This window comes from Triticum aestivum, chromosome 4B (genome assembly GCF_018294505.1).
Source record: "Triticum aestivum cultivar Chinese Spring chromosome 4B, IWGSC CS RefSeq v2.1, whole genome shotgun sequence".
NCBI classification, from domain to species: Eukaryota; Viridiplantae; Streptophyta; class Magnoliopsida; order Poales; family Poaceae; genus Triticum; species Triticum aestivum.
This window is the reverse complement of record NC_057804.1, coordinates 446,349,837-446,361,841: the sequence shown is the minus strand read 5'-3', so window position 1 is coordinate 446,361,841 and position 12,005 is coordinate 446,349,837. Positions and strand designations below refer to the sequence as shown.

Here is a 12,005-nt window from a genome sequence, read left to right as displayed (position 1 = left end):
CCTTTTTCTGTCACTACAACCACAAAACCAATTCCACCACAATCTGCCACCACCAAAACCCCTTCCCTAGTTCGTCCTTCGGTCATCTCTGCTGCCATGGAATCTTGTTCTGTCTCTCAGCTGGAATCGCCCACCGTTAGCCACCCTCCTGCGCCGTCCCCCACCTCTCCCGCAACTGCATCCTCTACCCCAGCCGTCTTTCCCTCACCACATCCTACCACGGCAAACACCTCGACACCCACCACCTCTGATTCTTCTTCCTCACCGTCTTCTTCAACCAAAAACCCACTGCCACCCAATGCCGTTCTTATACCACCGCTCACCAATGATCATGTCATGTGCACCCGTGGAAAACGAGGATTTCTTCTCCCCACCAAATGTCTCAATCTTACCGCCACCCCAACCATCTCTCCTATTCCAACCAGTTATAAGTGAGCTCTTCTTGACCCTCTCTGGCTTTCCGCTATGCGCGATGAATTTGAAGCTCTTCAGCAAAATAATACATGGACTCTTGTTCCCAAACCTTCTGGTGTTAACATTGTTTTTGGCAAATGGGTTTTTCGTCATAAATTTCATTCCGATGGCACTCTCGCTCGTTACAAAGCTCGTTGGGTGTGTCGTGGTTTCTCCCAGCAACATGGTATTGACTTTGATGAGACTTTTTCTCCTGTTGTTAAACCAAGCACTATTTGTGTTGTTCTTAGTCTTGCTGTTTCCTCTTCTTGGCCTATTCATCAACTTGATGTTAAAAATGCTTTTCTTCACGGCACGCTCAATGAAACCGTTTATTGTCAGCAACCCTCTGGTTTTGAGAATCCCTCCTCTCCAAATTTTGTTTGTCTCCTCCACAAATCTCTTTATGGCCTTAAACAAGCTCCTCGTGCATGGTTTCAATGCTTTGCTACTTTTATTCAAACCATAGGCTTTCTTCCCTCCAAATCCGATTCTTCTCTCTTTGTTTATCAGTCTCCTACTCACACTGCCTACCTCTTGCTTTATGTTGATGATATCATTCTCACGGCTAGTTCTGATTCTTTTCTTCAACATACCATCTCTTCTCTCAATCGGGAGTTTCCCATGACAGATCTTGGTCCTCTTCATCATTTTCTAGGTATTCATGTTTCTCGCACAAAATCTTCCCTCTTTCTTTCTCAACGGTCATACATTTTGGACTTGCTTTCTCGTTCTGGTATGTCTGATTGTCAACCCTCTTGTACTCCAGCCGAGGTTGGTGCTAAACTGTCGGCTGATGGTGATCCTCTTTCTGAACCTACTTTATATCGTAGCATCACTGGCGCTCTTCAATATGCCACTCTTACTCGTCCTGAAATCTCCTATTCTGTTCAGCAAGCCTGTCTCTTTATGCATGATCCTCGTGCTCCTCATCTGGCTCATGTCAGACGCATTCTCCGCTATTTAAAAGGCACTCTTGATCACGGTCTCCTTATTACTTCTTCTTCACCTACAAGCTTGACAGTTTATTCTGATGTAGACTGGGCAAGTTGTCCAGATACTCGATGATCTACATCCGGTTTTTGCGTTTATTTGGGTGATAATCTTGTTTCTTGGTGTTCTAAAAGGCAGGTAACAGTTTCCAGGTCTTCTGCTGAGGCTGAGTATAGGGCGGTTGTTCACGCTGTGGCCGAGGCGGTGTGGCTACGGCAGCTTCTCGTTGAACTTCATCGTCCACTCCCATGTGCTACCATTGTTTACTGTGACAACATCTCTGCAGTCTACATGGCTTCCAATCCAGTTCAACATCGTCGCACAAAGCATATTGAGATTGACATTCACTTTGTTCGTGAAAAGGTGGCTCTTGGCGAGGTTCGCGTTCTTCATGTTCCTACAAGTGCCCAATTTGCTGACATTTTTACCAAAGGACTTCCGACTGCATCGTTCACCGACATACGCTCCAGTCTCAACATTGTTTCACCTGACGTTGAGACTGCGGGGGGATCTTAGAGTATAAGTCTATTCGTATTGTAATCTATCTCTATTAGTCTAGTCTTGGAGCCCAAGCTTTGTAATCTATATAAACAGCCCTTGAGGCCCCGATCAATACAACAATTACTTCTCCAATATCTCAACCTATCACAATTGTAGCCTGATTAAGGGCGTATTGGCTCTCCATCTCCATGTTGTTTGGCACAAATAACCGTGAAACATCATACTGGTCGTGAAAAGCTAAATTGGTGATCTCAAGAGAGAAATTCAATGCAGCTGAATTACAGCCTTTTCGATTGCCTATTAGCCTCATCTCCTACAAGGAAAAGCTGAATTTTCCGGTGCTTATACTCATGTATTACATTAACAGTCTTCTATGTACGCCTACTTTGTGTTTTTAATAACTACCAAATCATAACGAACACTATGTTATGCTCTATTACCTATAGTCTATATAGATTGCGCCTCCACAGGACTGATCCAAAGTTATGGCAAATGCATTGCCCATTGTTATCATGTGTACGTTGGCATTTTCAACGATCCAGCTTCTAAGGAATATCTAGCATTGTCTCAAACTCCCGATTCAATCCCCTCACGTGTGAGACATAAAGTAGAATCAAATTCAAATTAAAACCCAAGTTTATAACAAACTCAATCCTCTCCCACCATCGCACTACTAGAATCTTTTATAGTCGTCCAATATATAGGCACTTTATACAAATGTAAATGTTTTTGTGCGACTATGTTTTATGACTATATATTTATAAAATTTCTATCATTTCATTGGAAAAATAGACGGGCATCAATGATCTAGTGCATGTATACAAATGTCTTTCCTACACGTATATCTATACATTTACACATGATGAACTGCCCATTGTCGTTGACCAGGCCAGCTACTCGTTCCAGTCAGCCGGCCGCCGCCGTTGATCGTCGTACCAGCACATACAGCTGAGACCAACGAGCACCTGGACGATAGCAGCGTCCGCCTTCCGACGGTCCGCGAAATGCAGCGTCTGCACCATCGGCGCGCGCGGCTGCATGCTGAACCGTTGCTTCCGCTCCATGCTCCTCTCGTCCTGCCACCGCAGCGTGTCATGCGCCATTGGCCCCAACCACCGCAGCACTCCTTCCACGGCGTCCATCGCTGTCGCGGCGGCCTCCTCGTCCACCTGCCCTCCTCTCAACCTCTCCCTCAGCTTCTCCTTCACTGCCGCGCGTATGGTCACGGGCAGCATCTTGTACAGCTCGTCTCTCATCGACAGCTCCGTCATCCCGTCATGCACCCCCTCGTTGCGGATCGCCGGCCTCAGCGCCTTGAGCAGCGTCTCGGCGGACAAGATCACGTTCGCGTAACGCAGTTCCATCCCCGACCCACCGACGGTGGCCGCAGGCGGCTTGAGTGGCTCTGACGATGTGGAGGCCGTGTCTTTTTGCCGGAAGATCGGGGCCGAGTGCCGGATCGCCGCGTCGGGCGCCGTCGACTGGTGCATGGGGCCAGACGAGTGGCCGAGCGCCCATCCCCGGCCTGCTAACGGAGGTGGCAATCCCGGCACTAACGCGCCGAAGGCAACGGAAACGCGCGCGAGCACGGCAAGCACCGACTTGGCCATGAGCTTGGCCACCTTGTGGGCGGCGACGCTCCAGAGCGAGCCCTCCGTGAGTCGCCGCACCTTCTGCCGCTGCAGCCTCAGCTCGCCCATCAGCTTCTCGCTTGGCTCGTCCGCAGGCTGCCTCTTGGACTGCACGGGGATGGGCCCGCTGTGCTGCTTCCACTGCTCCATCCGCCGCTCCGACGCCTCCAGCTCGGTGAGCGCGTCCATCGCCGCGTACAGCTTTGCCGTGGCGGCCACGTGCCGCTCCATCTTCTTGAACCGCTTCCCGGCGCCCCTGGAGAAGCCGACCGTGGCGTCCAGCCGCGCGAGGCCGGCTCCGCGCTTCGCCTCGGCGTAGACGCGGTCGAAGTCGTGGAGGAACGGCGCGTCCGGCAGCCCGCGGCAGTGCGCCCCGAGGCGCGCGGCGTCGTCGGCGGCGCGGTCGAGGCCCGCCATGAGCTCGGCGCACGTGAGCCGGAGCAGGCGGGACTGGTCCGTGGACGTGAGGCGCGCGACGCCCTCGGCGCGCAGCACGTCGCCGCGGAGCCTCCTGACCTCCGCGTCGGACAGCGAGAGGTGGAGCGAGACCAGGCGCGACATGGCCGCCGCCGCCTCGAAGGCCAGGATGCCGAGCCCGTCCTGCCTGGCGCCGCCGCCGAGCCGAGACCGCAGGCCGGCCAGCCATGACCTGGCCATGACCGATGGCAAACCAAAGAAAGAAGCAAACCGTAGCTATGTACGCTGTCCACTGGGCACTGGCTGAGGCAGCTGCCTACAGGTAGTTATAGGAGAGACCGCAGAATCGTTACAGGAACGTTCGAAGCGGGATGGCGCAGGATCATGCGTACGACGGATGATAAACCCGGAGAGGATTTGCTCATCCAGCAGATACCGCGTTTAACAGCGAAGAGCTACGCCAGCACGCGAAGAAGACGAAGCATGTGTGCTCGTCTGTGGATGGAGGATTAGGAGAAGGTGCGTGTTTAACTAAACGCAGTCGGCAGCGCGACGCGGCCGGGTCCGGAGATGAGAAGTCGTCCACGCACGCAGCCGGAAAACCACGAGCAACTGACCCATGTGCCTGCAGCAATGGATGGAGGCGCCACCAGGGCATGTCACTACATGTCATGAATTCCTCCTCTCCTGCCGTCCCGATTAGACTACTGGTGGTGGAACTTTTGAAGGAAGTTCAGTGCGGTCTGATGGATAGGCCCGGAGACTTGCCCCCGCCAGGTCGTCGACGGCGACGCCTCTTTCCCTCTTCCCGCTTGGCCTGGAATATGCATGTCCGATGACCGGTGAGACACGGTGCGTCGTCGCCTCGGTGGCTTACGTGCTTCCCGCATGTGGTTGTATGGTGGAGATAGCGAAGGGGACCCGCTTTGCTACAGCAGCGGTACTGTGCTAGCCTTCTGTACGTCTTTTTCTCAGCTAATAACTGTAGTTTGAAAACAAAAAATGCTGGAACGCTACCGCCACGGTAAGTGCTCGTTCTCCACCGATTTGAATTGCCACCAGGAGGGCTCATTCAGCGATTTGATAGTAACCTGCCTGTTACCTGCACAATACGGCAGGAGTGGCAAGATTGACAGGTTAGGGCCTCTCCAACGGCAACCCGTAAATTTTCTCCCGCATCCGTTCACGGATAGGGGACCAAACCGCCGAAGCGAATGCGATGGACGTCATCCAACCGTATCTTGTATATGTTCGTCAGTAAAATCAAATTCAAATGTACGTTGATCCACACAAAGCGCCGATCTTACCCGCGCCGGATCACATCCCCAATCACACACAAAGCGCCGATCTTACCCGCGCCGGATCACATCCCTGATCACAATAAAAAAGAGGCAAATATGCTTAGTTTTTACATGCCTGAATCTAAAAGAATATGCCTCCCTGACTAGAGCAGTATTCTTTTGTACTACTAATAAAGAAGGAGACGACCTGCCCGTAATCTAACCCACGACACAACCGCCGTATCTAAAATCTCCTCTCGCCGCCGCCGGCTCACGCCGCCGGGCAAAGCCCGGGGGCAGTTGGTGGCGGCGGGATCCTTTCTCAAACGGAAATGTTAACGCCCACACGTGTGGGCGTTGACCATCTCGATCACACGCATTCATCACCGTCCAGTACTATATGCACGAATCTTGGCACAATCTGGCTGATTTTCTGTGCCACGTAGGACAAGGCGTGCGTGTGGTGTGTGACATAGTTCGTCCACACATCCATTTTACCACACAGAGGGGCCAATGTGTGGGCGTTTAGCAGTTCACCCACACACCAGTTTTTAGTCACGCACAAGGGTTGATGTGTGGGCATTTGCCATCTCGCCCACACGCTCGTCTCCTCTCCCACACCCCAGCTGCTAGTTGCCATGTGTTTTTGCAGCGCACATGGCAACTGCCCTAATGTGCTTTATAAGCAGGTGGCAACTCTCTTTTTTTACCCGAGTTGCCATGTGTTTTTGCAGGGTACACGGCAACTGCCTAGTGTGCACGTAAGCAAATGACAACTCTCTTTTACCGAGTTGCCATGTGTTTTTGCATGATACATGGCAACTGCCCCAACGTGCACGTACATGGCAACTGCCCTAACATGCACGTTAGCAGATGGCAACTCTTCCTTTTTACATGGCAACTGCCCTAGCATACTTGTGAGCACATGGCAACTCTCTCAACTGCCTAGTGTTAGTATGTGGCAACTCTTAAAGTTATGAAATCATGGCAACTACATTAGATCAGACCATACATGGCAACTGCAGTTGAGCAACCATGGCAATTGCAGTTGTCCGACATGGCAACCGTAGTTCAGCGACATGGCAACTGCAGTTAAACCAACATGAACGGGGGGTCTAGACCATGGCAACTGCGGGCGCGCGGTGGGCGTCACGCGTCGCGTGCGGGACCAGGAGGGTACGAGGCCTGACATACGGGCGTATGGGCGTTATCAACTTCGTCCACACGCACGCGTGCGAGAGGGTTCGGGAGGAAAAAAAGATGTGTGTGGGCATTAGTTGTTTTGCCCACACATAGGTGTGTGGCCTGGTTGCTGTCCATGCCACACAAGACGTGTGGCACAACTACCCGATACACCACACATGTGGCAGTTATCGGGACCCTTCTCAAAAGGTAACGGAGGCTATTGCGACGGATCTCGCGGCGGTGCGTACGCGCTAGTCTCACGCGGCGGCGGCGGCACCAAGGATCGATGCTGCGTCCTGCTGGCTGATGGACATGCTCGTTGGCATGGCTAAGGCTGCGCCAGATCGCTGTCTCAGCTGCTGCGTTTGGACTGCGGGCGGTGGTTCCAGGCAACGGTGCACTTGGACTACGTCGGGCTGCGGCGGTGTTCTGGTCGGGTTGAGGCGTGAGAGGGCTGGATCCGTACCGGAATCTCTCCGATGAGCATGCGCTTCACGGAGTGTCCTCGATTGGGACTCCACAACATGTATTCAATGGCGGCTCTCCCATACGGTGGTGATCTGGATCTGGTCGTTTTTGTGGTGGTGGTTTGCATAGTTGGGTGCAATGACCTACTACGGCTCCTTGGCGGCGGCCTTCGCAGCCCCGGCACCATCAAAAGGCTAGGGGCGTTCTGGCGGTTTGGATCTGCGTCTTCAGATTCGGCCATGATGGCGTCCGTGCTGCAAATTATGGATGATGGCTTGACGCAGAGGAATGGTTGTGCAGCGGGGCGATGATCATGCATCGCAGGAAGCTGTTGAATCATGGAAAGTGGTGGCGATAACACATGAAATACTTCGATGGTGGTGCTATTCGAGCACTCAGTCTCGAGCTCCAAGGTGAAAACCTAGGTTTGGCCCAAGTTGGTTAGACCTGGCAATGATGATGTTTTCACGTCGTTACCTTGTTGAAGGCATTGCTTGGACATGCTCGGACTGGTTCTTTAGGGTGAAAACCTAGAATCCGGCCTTGGGTGGTTGGATCCAGTGACGGCGGCGCTTGAGCATCGCTTCCTTCCTGAAGGCGTTGTTGTTGAAGAACATTGTCGTCTGTGTGTTGTCAGAAGATAGTTGGTGCAGATATTGTCATTGTTGTAGTTTGCCGATCGAGGATCTGATCGCTTTGTTTTTTCTCCGGTCTAACATAGGTCCAGTCTTATATGACTTTGCTATTTGCCGGCATGTTTTGGTGTGTGTTAGTGTTGGTTGTGTGCATCCTAGCTATGCAGAGGCGGGGTATGTGTACTCATTGTATTTGTATCTTCTTGATGCTCTACTTTGAGTCAATAAAATCCACTCTTTATCAAAAAAAGAATATTAGCCCGACAATCCATGCATTTCTGCCCTGCCAGACCGGCACTCCCAGCAAGCTGCTCTCCAATAAAGGAGGTCCCGTTGCCGCCGCGTAGGTAGCGCATGTGTCCGCCTCCGTCGCGCCCTCATCTTCTGCCACCGCCAAGTCATCTTTCTGCTGCTGCAACATCTGGTAGCGGATGGATTGCACGATCGTTCTAGTGTCGACATCCAAAGAGTTGACATTCAAGGTCAACGTCTTGGCGTCTTCTGCATTAGCGGCGATCTTCACCCTCTTTTCCTCAAGAGCGTCCTTCCTTTCTTCGATCATGGTCCTCCTCTCTTCAAACTTGATCTTTTTCTATATCGCCTCCATCAACTGTTTGAAGCTCTTCGCCTTCCTCTCCTCCTTGATGTCTAAGCGTCTCATGCATGCCTCCTCCTTCTTTGCCAAGATGTCCTCGAACCTCTCCGCCAGCTTGACCACCGCACCTTATTGCTTTGCCCTCTCCTCCTCCCACTTCTTCCCCCGCAAATTTCTTCCAACCTTCTTCGACGGTTCTTGGGTTGGGATGGTAGGGTCACCGGTTCTTACTCGTTGGCTTGTGCGGCGGTCTTGGCAATGAAAAGGTTTCACTTCTGTTTTCCATTCAACTTCAACCAACAATGCATGACGGTGAGTCGGTGAAGGACTTCTTCTCCAACTTTTTGAACACCACACAAGCACGAGTAGGCTACAAAATGAAAAAATGCATACACGTCTAGTGAGAAATAACACAATACATGTCCGGCTAGTGATCAACTAAACTAAAGAATATCCGGTTAGTGATCAACTTACTTGCTTGGTGATTTGTGCACCGCTAGGCCACCGTACGATGAGATGCTTCAAGTTCCCACAATACTTGGACACAGCCACTTGGATGGTGTACCATCGACGGTTGAGGGACTTCCACTCACGGTTGCGGATGACCGCATCGGAGTAGGGCGCGAAATGATTGTGTTCATGGGACCATATGTGAATGTTCCTCCAAAAGGTTGTTGTTGTTGCTGGTAGTTGCTGGACTGGGTGGGATCCGAGTCTACCACCTGCCTGTCCTCATAGCTCCCTCCTCCTCCCTTTCCTCCGTGCTGGATGATGTCGAGCATCTCCCTATCCTCGTCGTCCCCCTCTCTAGGCATTGTAGCGAACAGTGTGCGGGCACCCATCTCCTTGGCCTTTGGTCGCGCCCGGATGAGCTAAGGCGAAGAATATTCAAAGAAGAGCGGCGTCACATTAACGTCGACGATGTAAGGTAGCGTACTGGCAGGGGTTCCGAGCTACTTGGTGGCGTAGTAGTACGGAGGCTTGTAAGGCTCCGACCACGCTACTGTCGACACACCTGTCTGCCATGGCCATGCCAACCGCCTCGTCCACCATGACCTCCACGCCCATCGCCACCACCAGGCCCACTGGCGGCCAACCGCTTCTTGAGCTTCTCCTCCTTTGTGGCCTTTGCTTTGACACAACGATTTTGCTGCGTCTCTGAGCTGATCTTCCAGGCGAGCATGATGCTCGGATCCTCCAGCACCTCCGCCAGCTCCATCTCTGACAAGTTCTCCAACGATTCCATGCCTCGATGACGGAAAGAAGTAGATGGTGGGAGAAAAGTGCAGGAACTGGGCAGAGAACGACGAGGAATGGAAGAAGAGAGTGGGGGATTTTGGCACGGAAACAGTGCGGGATGCTACAAAAGCACGGGCTCCGCCTTCCTTTTGGGTGGGCCAGGGGGGTGGAGAGCGATGTTTCGCTTGTCCGGACTCCAGCAAAGCCCCTCCCCCCCGTTTGTATCCGGTTTGAGGGAGAAATCATGTCCGGACCGCGTCGCAGACTGATACAGGATCATGTTGAATGGCTTCCGCGGTCTGAACAACCCGGTCCAGACGCATGCGGGAGGTTTGCGAGTCGGGTTAGGGCATCTCCAATCGTGGATCACTAAAACGACTACAAATGTATTTTTTTTCTTTTGAGAAGAATGACCACAAATGTGTGAAACAAACGGTCCTGTCCAAACACTTCTAAGTCTCCAATGTGGACATGAAATTGGGTCAGAAAACTCCAGGCGTTCAAAACCCCACGACCCTGCTTCAAATAGAGGGGAGCTCTAGGGGAGTAGGGGCTCCCGCCATGTCGAACTCCGACACCCAGGTCCCACTCAAAACCCCACTCAGAGCCCCAGTATTTTCACAATCCTGTCACATGAAAAGGTACAACAACCCAAGCGACCAGACTTAACATAAATGTAGCTGATGGAGCCATTCTAAAATGAGAGAAATTAGCACTACTTGGTGAAATAGGTTATTTTACAATCAATTTCAAACCATCTGCTAGAGGTTGTAACCTTTTCGCACCAAAGCCCGTCCTCTCCACCCCAATCTCCCTTGCCACCATCAAGATGGATCCGTCGAAGCCGTTCATGATGTTCGCCGTCCCGCGGGACATAGACAAGCCCACCTGCTGTCTTCCTACTAATTCGCAAGGGCAGCGCATAAGGGAGAGGCCCACCAAGAAGGCGGCGGCCACGACCACTCATGCACAACTCCTCCACAGTGAACCATAGTGCTGCTACCGCTTGGACGTCAACATCCTACCTTCCATGTTGGGGAACGAAGCATGAAAATCAAAAAAAATCCTACAAACACCCAAGATCTAATCTAGGAGATGCATAACAACGAGAGGGAAGTGTGTGTACATATCCTTGTAGACTGAAAGCAGAAGCGTATATAACGTGGTTGATGTAGTCATACTCTTCGCAATCCGATCACAATCCAATCCGATCTAGCGTGAACAGAGGGCACCTCCGCATTCAGCACACGTGCGGCTCGGTGACATCTCCTCCTTGTTGATCCAGCAAGCAAAGAGAGGAGAAGTAGATGGGATCTCAACCAGCACGATGGTGTGGTGGAGATGGTGGTGGTGCAGTGCCGGCAGGGCTTCACCAAATGTTGTTGGAACCAATCCGAGGAGAAAACGGAGTTATGGGAGAGGTAGGGCTGCCATCGGGGTGTGGGAATTGGTGTGTTCAACCCCTCACTCGCCCCCACTATATATATGAGGCAAGGGGGAGGGCTAGGGCACAACCATAGCCCCTCCTCCAAGGAGGGGGCGTGGGCCTAGGAGGTTTCCTCCCTCCCAAGGCACCTAGGGGGGGGTGCCTTCCCCCCTTAGAACTCACCCTTTCTCATTTTTCTGCCGTGGTCGAGCTTGGAGTCTTACTCAACTTCACACCCTACAATAGAGGCAAGAACTCCTTCTTTGAATCCATTTTGAACTCCTCCAAAATCTTGTCAAGGTATGTGCTCTGTGAAAGTCTTATTAGGCATCTTCATCTGTCTCTATAGATCTTAATGCCCAATATGTAAGCAGCTTCACCCAGGTATTAGAAACCCTTTATGCTTTCCAAAAATTATATGCCATTTCCAATCAATAATATGTCATCCACATATAGTATTAGAAATGCAACAGAGCTCCTACTCACTTTCTTGTAAGTACAAGTTTCTCTGTAAGTTTATATAAAACCAAAAGCCTTGATCACTTCATCAAAGCGTATATTCCAACTCCGAGATGCTTGCACCAGTCCATAGATGGACCGCTGGAGCTTGCATACCTTGTTAGCATCCTTAGGATCGACAAAACCTTCTGGTTGCATCATAGACAACTCTTCCTTAAGAAAACCATTAAGGAACACTGTTTTGACGTCCATCTGCCATATTTCATAGTTGTAATATGCGGCAATTGCTAACATAATTCTAACAGACTTCAGCATCGCTATGGGTGAGGTGTCATCGTAGTCAACTCCTTGAATTTGGCAAAAAACCTTTGCGACAAGTCAAGCTTTATAGGTGATGACATTACCATTTGCGTCAGTCTTCTTCTTAAAGATCCATTTGTTCTCAAGGCCTTCCGGACATCGGGTAAGTCTACCAAAGTCCATACTTGGTTCTCATACATGGATCCTATCTCGGATTTCATGGCCTCTTGCCATTTGTCGGTACCCGGGGTCATCATTACTTCTTCATAGTTTGTAGGTTCACCGTTGTCCAACAACATGACTTCGAGGACAGGATTACCGTACCACTCTGGTAAGGTACGTGTCCTGGTCGACCTATGAAGTTCGGTAGTAACTTGATTTGAAGTTTCATGATCATCATCATTAGCTTCCTCTCTTGTTGGT

At 51.4% G+C, this 12,005-nt stretch overlaps 1 protein-coding gene across 1 annotated transcript; it reads right to left on the bottom strand.

Moving 5' to 3' along the window:
• Nucleotides 1–2,738: 2,738 nt before the first annotated feature.
• On the bottom strand, nt 2,739–4,597 carry LOC123092619 (protein PSK SIMULATOR 3). The gene has a single exon (XM_044514423.1). It carries the CDS (start codon nt 4,233–4,235, stop codon nt 2,841–2,843), a length of 1,395 nt encoding a protein of 464 aa, XP_044370358.1. The 5' UTR covers nt 4,236–4,597; the 3' UTR covers nt 2,739–2,840.
• Between the last annotated feature and the right edge of the window lie 7,408 nt (nt 4,598–12,005).

Coding starts and splice junctions, on each gene's coding strand:
- LOC123092619 (XM_044514423.1), bottom strand. CDS start 4,235: ATGGCCAGGTCATGGCTGGCCGGCCTGCGGTCTCGGCTCGGCGGCGGC.